The sequence below is a fragment of the Echeneis naucrates genome, chromosome 19 (genome assembly GCF_900963305.1).
Source record: "Echeneis naucrates chromosome 19, fEcheNa1.1, whole genome shotgun sequence".
In the NCBI taxonomy this organism is placed as follows: domain Eukaryota; kingdom Metazoa; phylum Chordata; class Actinopteri; order Carangiformes; family Echeneidae; genus Echeneis; species Echeneis naucrates.
The window spans coordinates 8,180,767-8,198,658 of NC_042529.1; the positions used below are offsets into that span (position 1 = coordinate 8,180,767).

At 40.2% G+C, this 17,892-nt stretch overlaps 1 protein-coding gene across 1 annotated transcript in view; it reads right to left on the bottom strand.

Annotated features, from left to right (window-relative positions):
- LOC115059626 (protocadherin-15-like) overlaps positions 1-17,892 on the bottom strand; it is a 144,338-nt gene that overhangs the window by 114,035 nt on the left and 12,411 nt on the right. Inside the window, exon 2 of the mRNA XM_029527226.1 lies at positions 9,137-9,287. Within this exon, the coding sequence (XP_029383086.1) occupies positions 9,137-9,257 (121 nt within the window). The 5' untranslated portion in view covers positions 9,258-9,287. The remainder of the gene's footprint in view (positions 1-9,136; positions 9,288-17,892) is intronic.

Below are 17,892 nucleotides of genomic sequence, written 5' to 3' on the forward strand. Positions count from 1 at the left end.
TATGAAATAAATTTTCATTTGTTCGATTAGGTTTGTACATATCCTGACAGTAATTTGCATTCACTCTGATCCACAGAGAAAGGCTGAGCTGTATCATGATATACAGTAGTCTTATCTATTATGTAGTAGACCACGGCACAGGACACAGCATCACTGGTGGCCTATTCAGGCGGAGGTCTGCCTAACTTGGAGCTCAGGTTTTTAAAAGGGGAAAGAAGCAGTAAATGCATCATGTCAAGCATCACTTCATCTCTCCCTAGTGGTATCTGCAGAGCATCTCCCTGAATGGTTGGTCCTGTCCAGTTGTATTACCGGACTGGACCAACACACCAACTTCCGACAGATCAGTCTGAATGCAAAAAATATTTTGAGGCAACGTAAAACTTGCATCTTCTCCATTTTGAAGCTTTCATCAAGAGTACTTTTCTAAGGGTGCATCTCAGGTTAGCAATCCAGAAAGATGCATGAGCCCTGGAACAACAGTCACTAGTTACATCACACTTTACCAGCTGGCCTGTGTGTGTGTGCATGTGCGAGTGTGTGTTAACAGCAGATGACAGATGTGTATACCCTGCTTGACTGCCTTTTTATCCTTCAGTGTAAGCTGATGCCCCTCATCTATTACTAACCAGCCATTTGTTCTCTATGGGGCATCTCTGTCTCCCCCTCTATCGCTCTCTCTCTTCCCTCGGTTTCTTCCATCCTCTGTCTCATTTCATCTACCTCCTTCTCGCCACCTGTCAGTATACTTTCCCCCTAAAATAATAAAAATTAGTTGGGATGAAACAGTAAACACACTGCGTTGTAATTTAAAGAAGCAGACCAGCCAGATATGTACGTTCTGGAAATGAAATAAGATAGAGTCAATCCCACTGTGCCTTAAATTTAAAGAGATTGTACAGGCATGGCCTACAAGTAGAATCCTGATTAAAGCATGTGTCCGTGTTGTTAAATTAATCCTTTAAATTGCCACATACTTTTAGCAGCTCCTGCTTTAAACCATACTTCTCCTCTCTCCATAACCGTTAACTCTGTTGAAAAACTGCAAAAGGACAAAATTTCAGGATCAAAAGTGAGTTGCATTGAAATGCCAATTCTGCAGTTGTCTTTGAAACAGCTCTCACATATATTCCCTCATAAGAGCACACTTATTTGATAGAGATATTCAGTATTAGTGTTCTCTTGTCTGCAGGCACTTGTCCCCCTTAAAGTATCTACTCATGCTCACCCTCAAAAGTTTACCTGTGTATTTCCTTCCTTTCTGATATCTACTTGTCCTCTTGCAAGCATTCACATCTTGACTTGTAATCCTGCACTTACCATCCTCTCTTTCAAAGTTTCGGAAAAATATAATCACTGAAATGGCTTTGTGCATGTGCTAGCGACAAAATCATTCTAATGCCAGGTTTCTGTCGAGCTGAAGAAAACCTCCATGGAACAATGTGTGAATGAGGGTGAAGTGTTCAAAGTGTGGGCCATATAGAAAAATATGACGTAGACCTTCAGAAATAGACCTATCTATAATATCAAGGTAGGCAATGAGAAAAGCATGTGCTATTTCAAATGTATTTCTGCCCACTCCAATCAATGTCTTCTTTATTTACTATTCAAATTCTTTCCATCTAAATTTGGCAGGCAGAGTAAGCAGGTACAGTTTGCCAAGGATGACAGGAAAAAGTTCCCTTTGAGAACAAAGTCAACGGAGGGCAAAGAAGAGAGTGCTAAGTGGCTGTGACTACGTCCTGTAGACCACAGCAGTCACCCTGAACCCAAGAGGAGATTCGGCTACTGTTCAACACACAAACGCAGCTTAGCAACCATCTCCATGACGCACACACAGACACGCTGCTAAGGAGCGCCGCTTTAAAGTTTACACATACTCGAGTTACCATAAAATATACACATCCAGACTGTGACTCAGAGAGGGAATCTGGACAACACTGACTTTGGACTGAGCCAGGATTCCTTGCTTATGCAGTCTGAGTCGCTCCACGGAGAGAAGCTGTCAGGCTGCCAACAACAAAGGAATTAATTAGAGCTTTTAATGTTGTGTTATTGTCAAAATATTACAAATAATAAGGAATAATTCAGCAGTTCTCTTAAAAACCAGAAATTGTTTTCAATCTGCATCAATTCAAAAAAGCATTATACCAAAACTCACATTGTTTGTCTATACCTTGCCAATATACATTAAAAATGATTTCTGAGGAAATTATGTATTCAATATACAGTATGTGTAGCAGAGCAATGAAATATTGGGGAAGTAAAGCAGAGGTGGAAAAGAAGCCCCGAATACTAATTATAGCAGAATTGCAGCGCACATAATCCAATAAGAAATTAGAGTGAGTGATAGTATCAGACAACACTGACTAGAATGAGCCACAGTCCCGCTGAGGATGGTTTCTTCCCAAATGACAGTGAAGGATATCACAGGCATCCCTGATCCATCTGAGCCATGGCACTGGCCTGCCTCCACTGAAATAATTGAGTCATTTCATCTGATGATGTTGAAGATTGAGCCTGTGACTAATGCACTGTGAGCTCAATATCAGATGACAGAAACAGCAGCAGTCGGTGTCTTCTGGTGATAATTATGTTCTGTTGTTTTTATTTTTATTTTATTTTATTTTTTATTAATCCATTATAGAATAGGATGAAGTTGAACCTAGTAAATCTAAGTTAAACAAACAAGTTGGGAAATGAACTTATGTGACGTCTTGCTGAGAGTTAGGAGAGAGTGGTACCACTAATGTCGATTTCCTCCTGAGACCCAGGGGAAAAAAAGTGTTTTCGTTTTGACTTTTTGGGGATAAATTAAGCATGGGGCTGGTAAGGAACACATTTCTAAAAAAGAAAACATTTTAGCAAATTAAATTAATATTACATTTTCTAGCATGTGCCCTGCAGAGGACAACACGACATCACTGATCTCAAACATAAAACATTTAAACATGCAGACGGGGAATCTCTGTCCACTACAGAGGACAAAAATTAATTTCCGGGTCTCAAGAGGATATCATCAATATGAAGTTAGCAACAAGTTAGCCTGGCTTAGCAGAAGCAGTTCAAACATACGTAAAAATCCTTACACCGATTATGTATAGACACAATATCTCAAAACAGTGTGAAAACTGTCAAATTAGCAGGAAAAAAACTGCTCGAGTGTGAATATTCTTGTAAAATGACTGCTCCCTTTCTCATTTCAGCCAAAGCATTTTCCCTCTAACATAAGTTCAAAACAGTTACTGAATTTTTTAAATCATTTTTCTCTTTCTGTCATGCCATATTGTGAAAAAATTGTGCTCATTTAGTTTGAAGTTGTGTTTGACTGGATTCGGCTTGTTACCATCTGTTTAATACTCGCTTGGCTACCTTGCCTGGGGTCTAGATTTTGAATGTGAAGACCCAGCGATGGCAAACTTCAAAATATGCTGCAGTAATTTGGACAGCGTAACAATAAAGGCAAAAGGGGTGTCTTTTCGAGAGGCATCTGTGTTGAGCAGATTTCGGAAAAGCTCATAGTCTCCAACACTTGATTGATGGCCACAAGATCAGGATGAAAAATGGAAAATTAAAATAAACATTATTGTATTAAAAATGCAGTTGGATTTAGTGGGATTTTATTAAAAAAGAAAAGAAAAGAAAAGAACACCTTTTAAAAATACTGCTAAAGATGCATAAATGTGTTTGTCTCCATTAACAAGTAACAATTAAATTAATGAGAATTTATTACTGGAACCGGAGTGACTTCATATTGTAATTCAGAAGTGCTTGTGTGAATGTTGCATTTCCACAGGATGTGGAGGTGTGCAGTCATTAGCACCGTTCTGCAAGATTTTGAAGTTAATTACAAATTGGACTTTTTTCATATAATTTAATTAACACAAGCCAGTAAGAGCCGATTAGAGATAAGTTACATATTGAAAAGCACATTATTTAAACTAGTCATTTCTTTCATCGTCTTAACGATAGTGTCAACACTCACTACATTTCTAGCCACGTATCAGAAAGGTTTCTTTAAATAATTGACTGGCTGGCTGACCAGTTTTACTTCTAAAAATACGTGTGAGAGTCTTTGAAATGAGAGGGAACTGAGAGGAGTAGTAGTAAAAGGTTGAAATATGGGAGCAGACAGACACAAGAAGCTGTTTCTTCTTTTCCTTTAAAAGTTCTTGTGTCATGTCCTTTTTAAGCTTCCATCAGCAGGTACACCAATCTACACCCCTCCCTGGGGTCCAATTCTTCTCCATCTCCTCTCCTCTGCCCAACCATCCCGCCATTCATCCATCACTATTCACCCAGCTCCCCTGCACCCCAAAAAGGATAAGGGACGAAATTGGAGGGGAGTTGATTTGTTGGGAGAGGAGAGAAGAAGAGGAGGGTGAGTACAGGAGGACACACCGAGGAGAGGAGTAGAAAGAGATGAAAGAGAGACAGTGTGACCTTGTGTTAGATTGATGTATCTCCGGAGAAAACAGATTGTCGACCTGCTTGCACACACACACACACACACACACACACACACACACACACACACACACACACACACACACGCGCGCGCGCACACACACGCACGCATGGAAGGGGAAAAAAAAAACAAAAAAAACCAAACCAAAAACCACAGACGCATGCACACATGCCAAAAAAAAAAAAAAAAAACACAACACAGAGACACATACAGGGCTCAATGCTGGAGGAATCACCACTTTGTCACTGCTCTGACTTATCCATTATCCTGACTGCGTCCCCCTCTCCCTCCTCCTCTCTCTGTCTCAGTTTGTCAGGTCCGTTCCCAGCCAGTGTGGGCCTGAACGCCACTGACAGCAGCGGTGGTGGTAATCAGGCTGCGATTTGTGTTGAGGACACATGGTGGAAATACATAAACACACCTGGGGTAACCCCACGGGCTCGTATGCAAACGGTGCACATTGTTGTGGACAGATGGATGCTGGGTTTTGATTCTTTTGTAAAGATGTCAAACATCGAAAAAGATTCAAAGAAACAGCTTGAGATATTTTGTCAGTGCAAAAGCGACGATAAAAATCAGTGCTGGTGATGACTGGTAGCTTTACAGAGGGATGATTTATTGACACACTGGATATGCTTTGAACCTTTGTCCCTGTGTTGTTGTAGCATGCTAAACATTTTTGTGTATTCTTGTGACAAACATGATCAAAAATGGATCAAATTAAATATGATCTGGGGGGACCATCTAGCTTTACCCATCATTTAAAACCACACTTGACTGTTGGGTTGCTAGAAGAACAGCATCACACTAAGAGGTCGGTGTTTGGATTTCAGCTGGCATAAACAGTTTTCCAACTGCTATTCAGCATAATGAATAAATAAACCAAGCTGAAACAAATATCTTTGCTCACATGTGCTAGCTGAATGAGCTAGCTATGAGTGCTTAGTATAGATGAAGTAAAGTGTATAAATAAGGCAGTAAGGTGTTTGTTTGTTTTTTTACTTTCTACTAAGTCTTTATGTTAAGATAGGACAAGGAGGGCTTTAAATGAATTTAATAGTGGTCTTCTCACTTCACTCTCAAAAAGAGAATATGTACTTTCGAAAAGATTTAAGGATTCCACTTGAGAGGTTCTCTCACCCCTTAATCCTTCTACTCTTGACAATGTCACCCACTCAACTTTGAACTTATCTTATTCACAGCGAGTGGGCGTACACTTCATGATACTATTCAGCTACGGAGGGCTTTCCAGAACAATGTCAAAATGGTGATACATTATGTGGCTGTGTGCGCTGCATGTCTGTGAATGTCACGTGGCAAAGTTAATTGAATCAATAGAATAAATATGGCCAAGGTCTCTTGAATATGCAGAGATAGTTGGGAAAACAGGAGCTGCTGAGACAGAAACAGATGTAGTGGCAGCAGACAAACATTCAAAAACGTAATAAATATGAAAAATCAAAGTCCAACCACACACTCACTCACACTGCAGCCACAACTTACATTAATGCTGACCATCTAAATAACATACGCACACAAAATAACACAATCTAAACCTAAATCTAATATATGAATGGACCTCCTGATGAACTTTATAGGTCCAGTATACCTCCACCATCCTGGACTGTATTAGACGTTATGTATTATGCGTTATGTGTTTCAGTATAGGGGGCAGACACTGAGGAGGTTAAAAAGCTTGACAAAAATGTGAAATCACTTCAAAGTACACTCAAATGTTAGCAAGTGGCATGTAAAACTATAATTGTAGCTCTCCAAGCTTTTTGTTTTGCACTTTCTGATTTGCACAATAAAAGAGATGTTGGCAATGACTCAGACTGAAGTGAGTATTTTAGGATGGAATTATCACTCAGTTTAGTACTATTGATGGACAATTAATGCAAGCAGCATGCAAACATGGCCCCAGAACCTGCAATCTGTCTCCGTTTTCTTGTTTTATGGAAGATTCATCATATTAAGAGTCAGCTAGCAAGCACAGGTAGACAACCACTCAATAAGTATAATAACTACTGACATCCCCCAGGTATGTGAGCGCAAGAGAATGGAGGAAAAAAAACTGTTCTTACCTAAATTAAACTCACAGTGACAAGAGATGGGATGGAATTTGCATGGTTTAAAAATATATTTCAAGAATGGCTTTGCAGATGTTACATGACAGACACATTAGCTCGAAAAGTGATTTTAATAATGCTATTAAATAATAGAAAATATGTGGTCTGGTGAATCGGGGTAGTATGTGGTTTCTCCTGGCTTGTTTCAACTCACAGTGAAGGTACTCTCCCTCTTGATACAGAGTTCTCTACAGAGCTGTAAGCGTGACTTCACCCAGAGTGACGAACCCTGAATTGGTTTGGGGAAGGGCCACAGTCACACTGTGGAGTGACATTTATGTGTTTTCTAGTGCACCTGACAGAGAGCTGGCTGTCCCAAGAAAGACATTGCGCGAGGAGCAACTTAGGAATAGAAAAGAAATAAAAAATGAGGAAGGTAATGGTGTTGACACACACAAACTAGCACAAAGTTTTATTTTCACCCAGGAGCTGTCACATACAATCACACAGGTGCAAAACCAGACTCATAAGCATGAAGGTTTCATAAAAGAAAGAGATATACAAACATCGCACTCAATATACGACGACTCAAGTATAACCCTCTACACGCATTCTGTTGTGACTTGTTCTCATTCCGAGATAAGTCAGATTCAATTAAAACAACCACTGAGGCACTGCCTGCACACCACGGGCTTCAAATGAATTCATAAGCATAGCCAAGTGCAGGAATTCACTAGACCAGAGGGTCTACATTTTTGTCTGTTCCCAATACAATACTGGTACCAATCAGTCATTTTAAAATTGCACCTAATAACAATAGTTGGAGTAAACAACCTATGTGACTTCAGTAATGAGCACAAAAATATAATGATCTAAATCAGTTATCATACAAGTTATGACAAGTTTCTAGGGCAGAAAACAGAAGCACAAGGTTTTGGACCTGTTAAATTTCCAGCCAAAAGGCTGATTTGACACATTGTATGGTTTTCTCACACCCGGATCGAGGCTCATTATAAATACACTGGGACTTTTGTCACTCGGGAAACCAAAAGTGGAAAAGTTTCTTACCTTAGGAACCGGGCTGATTAAAACATACTAACACTGTCAGGCAGCAGTCCAAACAGCTAAAATCAACCGCTCATCGTGGGACTGGAGCTCATTAAAAACACACCAGCACTCATGTCATGAGAGGACCCAAACCGACTAAAATATCGTCTGTCAAATTGCAAACCCAGGCTCATTAAAACATACTGTTTCTGTTATGTGCAGATCTACAAGACTAACGCCGGCAATCCTGTTTTCGAGCCCCTGCCAACAGCTGAGGATACAAAGCTTTCTAGGCCTAATTGAACATGAGTGAACAGGTGTGACGAGCAGAAAGCTGAGTCTAGAGAGAGATCTGAATTGAAAAGAGATCTAGAACACTTTCACTTACAAAATTCTCAGTGGACTCACTTTACAGGCATGGCCGATGCTTGCGCATTGCTCCCACTCTACGTCACCTGAGAGGCACACACATTCACACAGATTCACCTTTGGCTGCGGCCCCCCATCATTTAAATCCCAGCCAGATAAATCTCAAGGACTAAGAGTTAATCGGAATATTAATATTCTGCCAAATTGAGCATAAAGTCAAGAGAGCATTTTGCTGAGCCCCCATTACTAATGACTTCATTTCTGTCATACCTTGTTTCAGTTACTGCTAGGTTCAAACTTGGACACTGCCACGAGGCGCCAAAATGAACTGCAAATTGTTACAAGTTCAATAGCATTCTGTTATTCAACACTCAATTATATAAATATAAGACTTAATGATATACCCCCCCCCCCCCCCTTTAATCAGTTGCAATGGGATGCTGTTGGCACACGTTCTAATTGCTATCCATCTGGTTTGACAAAAGAGTGTAACAATTATTTACTGTTGCAAAATCCACAGCAATTTCTGTTTGGGAGCCCCACAGTGGTGGAAAAATGGACTGAATAATAAGAGATAATCCATTCACATCTGCAACTTGCAACAACCTATGGATATGAACAACTGAGAGAAAATGCATAGAGAAGAGTTAAAAAGATCACTTGATTACATCAAGAGTAAGGGGAATTTTTTTCATCACGCTATAACTTCTTTTTACACTACACACTAGTTAGTTGTAAAATGTATTTAAATCAATTATTAACAGTGTGACTCAAGCAGTAAGTAAGTATTAATTGTAAAGCGGGTAAAAGAAATTAATGTTGACTTAAAAGAGGAAAGAAAAAACTGAGCAGATGGATTAATACAATGTAAAACTGAAGACACAACTTCCCTTTCACAGCATGTGTGGTTATCAGGCAACACAGGGGATAAATATTGACTCAGGAAAATCCTGTGACACTGCAGTTGACTGAGATGTGCTTACCACCTACAACAAGCCTCGAACTAATGAGTGTTATTCTGATACTACATCCCTGCAGAGCAGAACTGACTCACCTCAGAGTCCTTAGTCAGAAAAAGGAAATGAAGCCAAAGAGAGGAAACTAACACAAAGACAAAAGGAATGATTGAAAAAGCAGTGTACAATCAGAGGGGGGAGGGGACGGTCGGAGAGACTGCCCTTACCTTCTGTGTCTTGGCCGAGACAGGTTGATAGCAGCAGCAGACAAAGGACTCCCGCTTGCTTTATACTTGGCCATTTGACCCGGCTCCACGACAGCGGCCCCATTAAGTTCATTCTAACCATCTTCACCACCGTGCTTCACCAGGCATCCAGCTGCAGAGAGAGGGGAGGAGATTAGAACACACACAATCACAATCACTTAATTCAAATAGGCTGCAAATCATCAGCATGGAAACCTCTGGTGTCCTTCATGGCCCTGTACACAAATAGTGGAAAAACCTAGCTTAGCTTTTAGTTTTGTCTTTCAGTTTAGGCCACCTGTACACAATCCAGCGCTGCTCCATCCTTACAGGAGTAAACACTGAATGAAAATACGCTTTCGACATTGACAGTGCACTCCAGTACATCCCTATGATGAGATACCCTTGCAATTTAACGCTCAGATGGCATTTAATATTCATTTGTGGTTGCTCTTCACGGCTGCTACGACGTAATCCGAAATCTTTGATCAAACTCTGTGCCCGTGGATCAAAGCAAATGATTGTTTCCTAGGGACTGCCACCACAATGGAAAGTGAAGAAACCTGTGGATGATGATAGAAAGGGAAATATTCTGTGCAATGTGAAATGCCAGCAGGGCCAGACAACAACCTGGATCTTGCAGCTGAACATTTGCCAGAGTGAAATTCGATGTAGCTATATACTATACGTCACACTGATACATGTGGATGTGTGTTGCTTTGATTAAAATCAATTACATTCTGTAGGGAGGACATGTACAGCACAAAATAAAGGGGAGAAAATAAAGGAAAAATAAAAGGTTTCTTCAAAGATTTCTGTCAAAGCAACATCTTTTTACTGCCTGGGCCTATATGTGTGCATATCCATAAATTGCTCTTTGATTGCTTTGTGGTAAAGTAAAATTGAGGATGGTTGTTCCCCCCCAAAGTACTCTGTCATATTCATTCTGTTCCACTCGGGTGAGAAAGCCATTATTTACATGGCTCCACAGCCCAAAGTTTGAGAGTATAAATTGTCCCCTGAATATACTTGAGGAAATTAGAAAGATGTATTACAGTATATTGGTCCAGCTTTGTCTGCAACTGTTCATTAACAGCCATTGTCCAATCATACTTTAGCTATTGTCATTAATCCTCAGTAATTAATAAGAGCAGTGTGTTTCACACAACACTGGAGAAATCATAATAAAAACTTGTCCTTTGTGTCCACATTTTCTAGATGGGATTATCAACTGGTGTGAATGTTTGCTCTTTGCTTCAGCTGTAACTTCAGGCTCAAGATTTTCAAGTAACATGGTGTATCTAGACAATGTGCATTTTACTGAATTCTAAATCAGTCAGGTCAACTTGGGACATAATTGTCAATAAGCCATCAAAGTTTTCATTTTTCAAAAAGATATAAAATCTGCAGGTGACATTTTTGGACCGTTCTGGGTTAATTCCTAGTTGCTGCTCAGTGATAAAGAGCCCCTTTTTTCTTTTTTCTTTTATTCTGTGGGAAGTTTTGCAAACTTATCAATACCCTTATATGAAATATAATAATATATGAACCCACAGAAATCACTTTACACAAACTAATTCTCCTCTTCAGTATTGTTTTGTTCAAATGTTAATCAGCTCCTTTGCACAGTAATGCTGGTTTGTTTCATCCTCCAGAAAGAGATTATCCTGAGTTGGAACTCTGAGTGAGACTAAACTCAGATGGGCTTTCAATAAGCACAACATTAACTGCTTCCCGTGATGCAAAAACCTACTGCCTGTTTGAGTTGATTGATGGAGTTCCCATGGTGGAGATTACTATTGCCCTACCCCTTGAGTGGATACAGAGTTGGCTGATGACAAAAATCTAATTGTGATATTCAACTGAATCAAACTGTGTCACTGTGGCTTGAACCGGGAGCAGCTTCATTTGAAAGGCACCCTTTAGAGTCACCATGCCACCATGCTCGTGGTAACAGCCCTTTAATAGAGCTTACAAAATCAAACTCAGGTGCTTGAATAGATCCCAAATGGTGGGCAGGTGTGGTGGACTGTTATTAAGATGTCAGTGAAAGCCAGCAGAGGAAAAACCCCTGAAACTTTAGAGAAGCAGATGGCTTTCACCATCTAAAGTTTGAATGGGCTGTACTCATAAAGCTACAAGCCACATTCACACTGCAGCCTCTGTATGTGTGGGCTGACGGAGACAGGCCTCAGACCACTGATCTTCTGGTTAATGGAGGGCTTCCTCTACCTCCAGTAATAAAGAGGAAGGATTTTCAGGGATGGGACTAGATGTTTATTAATTTACAGCTTCTCAGTCGTTAATATCATGCAAGTCCTAATTATTGCAAAAAATAGAATGATTGACAAAGATGACCAGAAAATTAATCTTTGGTAGTCCATGATACATGGTACAATTCTTTCAATTGTTATTCACGCATTAGCTAGTTAACCCTTCCACTGATGCTTTGACAAACAGAGTCAAGAGTTGACCTAAAAACAGTGGCAGTAAACTTTGACTCCCACACAGCATTCAATATCGAGAACATGACTAGGACAGGCAACAACACAGATTAATAAAGAAGTGTATTTGCTTCAATGGTATACCTGCCGAGTCTTTCAGTCTGGACCCTAAAACCTAATATGAATTCAAAACATGAGAGGATCCATCAAGAGAGTCCCTAATGGAAAGCTTGCAACAGTACATTTATATTGGACAGGCTGTGCTGCAGCTTGTTGTATTATATTGCCAATATCTAAATATAAGACAGCACAGGAGCATAGTAGTCAGCGTTGTTGCCCCACAAACTGTGTGGACTTTGCACGTTCTCCCTGTGCCTGCATGGGCATGGTATTTGTGGACATATTATATATTTCACTGAAAGCAATTTATTTTTGCTATAAATTTTGTTTATGGCACGTTTTCTTTAATCACAGTCTTCTTTTGTTTCTAAACGATGCAAACACTACATGGATTAGAATAACAGTAAATTAAACTTGGCCAAGCACAAAGGTTTTTGTGTCAGCTCTGTAGCTGCTAACTACATGGATATTTGTATTCATTACTCAATTAGCATCACAAAATTAGCCACACCCATAAGTGTGAGTGCTAACACAACAGTCCAGCAGATTGCAAGTACTGCACGTGGATGACATGGCAATGAAATTAACTAATCCTTTAAAAGTCATTAAAAATTACATACGTTTTTAGGTATCAGAGTTTTCAAAGCTAAGTGTCAGGGCTACATTCCTTGATCTAGAAAACACTATACTTGCTGAAAAATTTTCTTAAGTGGTGCTATAAATAAAAATGTTACTTTATTTAAGAAGGAATGTGAAATTTCACAGCATAGGTCATTTAATTTAATCCCCCCGCCCCCTGGGTGTTTGGCAGGGGCTGCCACTGATCTGCATGTTGATGTCATAAATGATTTAAGTTTAACAGACAGTTGCACTGGATTAAAAATTACAGCTCAAAACAAACAATATTACCTAAATAACAGTATAATTTATTTAGAAATTTGAGCATCATCATGATGATGCTGTATTTTTTTCGAGTGTAAACAATATAGATGAGCTGAGGAATATACAACCAAGTATATCAGTAAAGAGGATTGTTTATTAATCCTTGGTTGTTGACTTGTCTCCTTCAGAACCAGCCCAAGTGTGAGACTGTATGTGTTGGACGGAGTTGCAGCCTTATGTTTAATTCTCTAATAAATTTATCAGAGCACTGTGGAAAACGATAGTAGGCCATGCTGTAAGCGTCAGTAACCGGGATGAAGTGTATTAGGGCTGAAGAAACACTTCTCCTCTGGTAGAACTTCAAAAAGTTTTATTCCTCAAAGGGTGGGGAAATGCACCCGACCGAGAGAGAGAGGCTCAGACAAAGGAAATGAGGAGAGGAGAATAAGGGAAATGGGGAGATTCAGTGGAAACAGAGAAAGGGAGGGAGAGAACAGAGAGCATGAGAAGGTAAAAAAAAAAGGAATTACATTAGTAAAGAGCAGGAGACAGTCTTTGCCAGACTCCATCTTCTGCTAAACACACAAAGAAAAAGGAGCATGATGCGGGATCGTGACCTGCACTGTGAAAGTCTGTATTTTTACTAAGCATCATCGACCTCTTACTATTGTTTAGTGACACAGGAAGACAATGAGAAGAAGACTGGAGGACAGGATGGAAATGAGGATACAAGCGAGAGACAATGACAACCTGGGAGACAGGAAACGGTTGAAAAGAACAAGGAGAGGACTGAGGAACAAACAAAAAAATAAACTGAAGATAGGAAAGAAGTTCTGACCTCAAAACTGCGGAGGCAGCGACGGAGCATATGAATCTGTGCGTGTATTAAAATAGTGAAAACAGGAAACAAAACAGAAGCTTAACCAAACAATAAGTGAAAGTGAGAGATGTTGACATGTTGTTTAAAGTTTCTCACTTCCTTAGTGTTTGTGATCAGCCTCCTGTCATCGCATGCAACTGATGAAACCTTGTTATTTTAACTCTAACAGACTGCGTATGCGTGTGCGCAGAAAAAGACAACAAATAAAAATATTTCCCTTGTACTGTCACAGTCGACATCTGTCTGTTTCTTTTTGTCAGTCAGTGTGCTGTTTTGTCAGTGTCTGTCTCTTTGTAGTTTGATGTCTTTCACAGCGCCACTGCTGGCAAAACAGGACGAGGAATTTCTTGTTCTTGTTTGTTTTTTTTATTCTTCTTCTTTTCGGTTTCCGGCAAACGGCTGGCAGCCTTATGCAGAGTGATGTGCCATGAGAGGTTCATTGTCTGGCTGGAGGGGGTTTCGCCAGGACAAAGAACATGTGAACTGTAACTCTCAGCTTACAGGGCAGCGCATAATGGAACCGCGCTGGTGCACTATCAAGACCAAAGCAAAACTTCAGCACTGTTCCTTTATTTCACCATTTCCTGACACTCACTTTTTTCATTTTTACTCACCTAAACACGGGATGCAAGGAGTGCCAGGTTAAACATTTTAAATCAGTTTTGTGTGCCTTAATGTGATAAACGACTTGCATAACATTGTAAAAATGAAGTGGATGGCCCGTAGGTTAAAACAAACAACATTTGCAAGTACACGTGCCACACACACACACACACACACACTTGGAATTATTCAATTATCTGTGGTTCAGTTTTCTGTGCAGAGGACAATTACACCAGGTGTGCAACATGATAACTTCATCCAAGCCTGAGTCTCCCCGGCTTGGCAGTGTCAGAGAGAAAAAGAAACACATGCACGCACACACGCACACTGAGTCACACAGCTTTGTGTTGACCAGACTGTCCAATAAGCTAATGGTAGGGCACTTTGCTTGTCTCATTCTGCCAATCTCACTGAGTGTCCCAGAGAGAGTGAGCACCTGTGAGCGTGAATTGGCTGCATCCAAGACACAAAAATTTCCCTGATTGTACACAAGTGCTGAAAAACAAAGAGAGGGAGAGAGAGACAGTAAGGGACAGCCTGGAAGTGAGCATCAGGTCTTAATGCTAAAACTCCAAATGCTGCAGTGAGAGGTGGAGACACCAAATAAAGAGAAGAGATTGGAAGGGAGTAACAGATTAGTACGGCCCCCCACCCACCTCTCACCCTGCAACCCCCATCAACAGTATTGATCGTACAGTGAGAGAAAAAGCTTATGTTGACATAATGTGTAATAAATTCCAAATTGTGCCTAACATGCACTAAGATTTACAGATGTGCAGGTTGACCATACTGCCCTCCAATTGCTGACCTCCTCACAAACGCTAAGATCCCAACGCCAAGAATGGAAATTGAAAATGTTCACTGGAATGACCCATCAGGCCGTTGTTCCATCCGGCCGACAATCTTTTTGTGATGTGATGACCACTAACGTCAACTCAAACTGGAAAGCAGAAGAACAAAACAAGGCTGGGAAAATCCTATTTTGTCAAGTATTAATTTAAAAACAAACTAAATACCTCATCATTTATCTCATAGTTTGTTTTTTTTTTTGTTTTTTTTTTTTATAGAGTTACGACATCGCAAGGTTGTGTTGATTTGCTCTAAAGTTGTAATTTGAATATGTTTCAGCAGCACTTGAAAGCACTGCAATACAGCAAGAGCAGTAAGTGGCAACATTACACTACACAACAAAAATGACACTTGTTGCAGTTATGTTACTTCAAGTGCTATCAGATATACGAAGCAGCTTGGGGGATTTGTTTCCATCAGCCTCAAGGGACTATTTCTTTTGTAAATGCAATTGGTTTCTCATTGCCAAGCACTGAGAAGGTACGATGAGCCAAAATTTGGCTATGAAAAAAAGGTATTGATCACATATGTCATCCCAGAAGCTCTAAGACAGATATGAGCAATACAGGACAAATTTCATTAATGCAGAGCAAATTTCCAGAAAGAGAGCAAGAGGAGAGGCAGAAGAATGGCCAAGAGATGAGGAAGAAAATAAACAAAGAATGAAAGCTGTGAAGAAAGAGAAGCAGATGGAGAACAAAATAAAATAGGGAACATATGAAGTGAAGAACAGGTGGGGGGCCACATAGGAAGAGAATTGTGGTAAACGTAAAACAGAATAAGAGAGAAAACGAATATCACAATGCTTTACGCATTCACTATCCTAAGGGATTCTGCAATAAAGCACCAAAAAGCATTAAGGAATAAATATGTAACTTTTTTTTTTTAAATTTGCATAAACTGCCACAAAAACTCTGCTGCTTAACAGTCAGGCAAATAAATAAGTTGAATTTAAAGCAAGAGTGAGAAAAACAAGAGAGAATGAAATGAACAGAAGCACACAAAGGGAGGAGGCCGGGGGGCGGTGAGAAGTTGGGTCAGCTGAGGACAATTTAACAGCATTTCCAATGTATTCGTTCCACTTGGAAGAATTGGCGTTTCATCCAAAGAGCATGCTTTGTTGAAAGCTGGAAAGTCTAGTCTCATTTAAGGCCTTTTAATCACATGAATCCCTTTCAGCTAAAATCTGTTACCATTTTTAATAGAATGGGGGGAGCACAGCTTTAGTTCTTCCCTGGAAAACTCACAGTAGAGCTAGACCACTTGGACTTGAAATTAAGGTTTTATTTGAAAGATGGCAAATGCTAAATAAAGTGAAGATACAAAACCCAATGGCGCTCTTGCTCTCTCAAGGCTATCTTCACGTACCCATTATGATGCGGATAATGATTTTCCTCAGCTATATGATACATGCATCATGCTACTACGATATCCACTTGCGTCATTTTTATTTCTCTGTGTAGCACATTTTCAAAGAGCCACACAGAAACTGTGGTTTCCTTCAGCCGTATGCAGCGCATTAGTGTCTTGCAGTGAACTGTTTGGTGTCTTTCCCACCACTATCATCAACCTCTTTTCCAGTGTCCTGGGAGAAAAGTCCCAGATAAACTAACTGTCCAAAAGCAAACAGCAGGAGAACAAAACTGGCTGGTGAAGAAAGTGACGAGGAATTTAGGTTTTTAAGTGAGAACCAAAGAGAGACAACATTGATGCTGATACTGTTCCATAATGGTCAGATTTGCGAAGCGGAAAGTCTTTTCAAACAAGCTTGGCCTGTCAAATCAAAAAGCAATCGCATGTTGGTGATGGTTCACTTCCCCCCCCCCCCCCCCAACATCACCCAAGTGAGCCAAAATCTGAAACAAAGCACACGCACACACACTGCAGGCAAACATAAAAAAATGGAAAGGAGCGGAAACCTCACACTCCAGAAATCAATTGTCTTGGCACATTTTGTCCTTTTTTTTTTTTTTTTTTTTTTTTTTGGGTAAAACTTTCGGAAATAAAGCAATCTTTTGCCAAAAATGCCATGGGATGATATTGTGGGCTCACTCAACAGAAAATAATAGCAATTGAGAGTAATCATTCTGTGGTTTTGATGAATGAACAACATGCTGGGGCTGAGCAGGAGTTTGCACGAGATGAGAGGGCATACTAGAGGCAATTCTCATTTAGAAAAAAAAGTCAAAGCTTTTTGTTGTAAAAACAAAATAATCATCTTTAGACTAACAACACGACGACAAATCACCCAAATTTACAAACCACAGTCTGCGCATATATCTTCCACAGTAAACCCACACATATGAACACAATTCATTTTACTCACGCTGCATTTAATCGACCTGGGCAGCCATCTTCGTCTCGTCTCTCATTAAACCCTGGTGCCTCATTTCCACTTTTCTCCTCAAGCTGATCTCTCCTGGCAGGTGACACAACATTAGGAAGATATCCCACAAAGGGCAAAATGGAGCAGAGTCTGGATGGCAGGAGTAAGTGTGTGTGTGTGTGTGTGTGTGTGTGAATGAGCCGGTGGGTGAACGTGCGCTCGCTGAGATGTATGGCGGTGGATCCACATGTTAGGATTCATATGTGAGGGAGTGCGTAATGAGACATGCCCCACGGTTAACATGGTATAAGTAGATGTTAAATATGACAGATTGGGTTGCCACTGGTGACCATGGTTGATCGGCCTGACAGCTCCTCTGTTATTCCACAACCATGTAACTGTATGGAAGCTGATAAGTCTCTCAGCTCATTTTGTGGACTTGATTTCACCTCTAATGTTGTAGCTGTTCCAATTTCAATTTGTTTGTTTTGTTTTTTTTTCCCGACGTTTTTGTTTTTCCTGGAAAATCTCCAGTTAACAATGTGTGAGATTGGAGCTGTCAGTTGTCACTCTTACCTCCAAAACAGGAGCCACTCATGGACCCACACTAGCTGTTGTGTTGTTGGCTAACTGA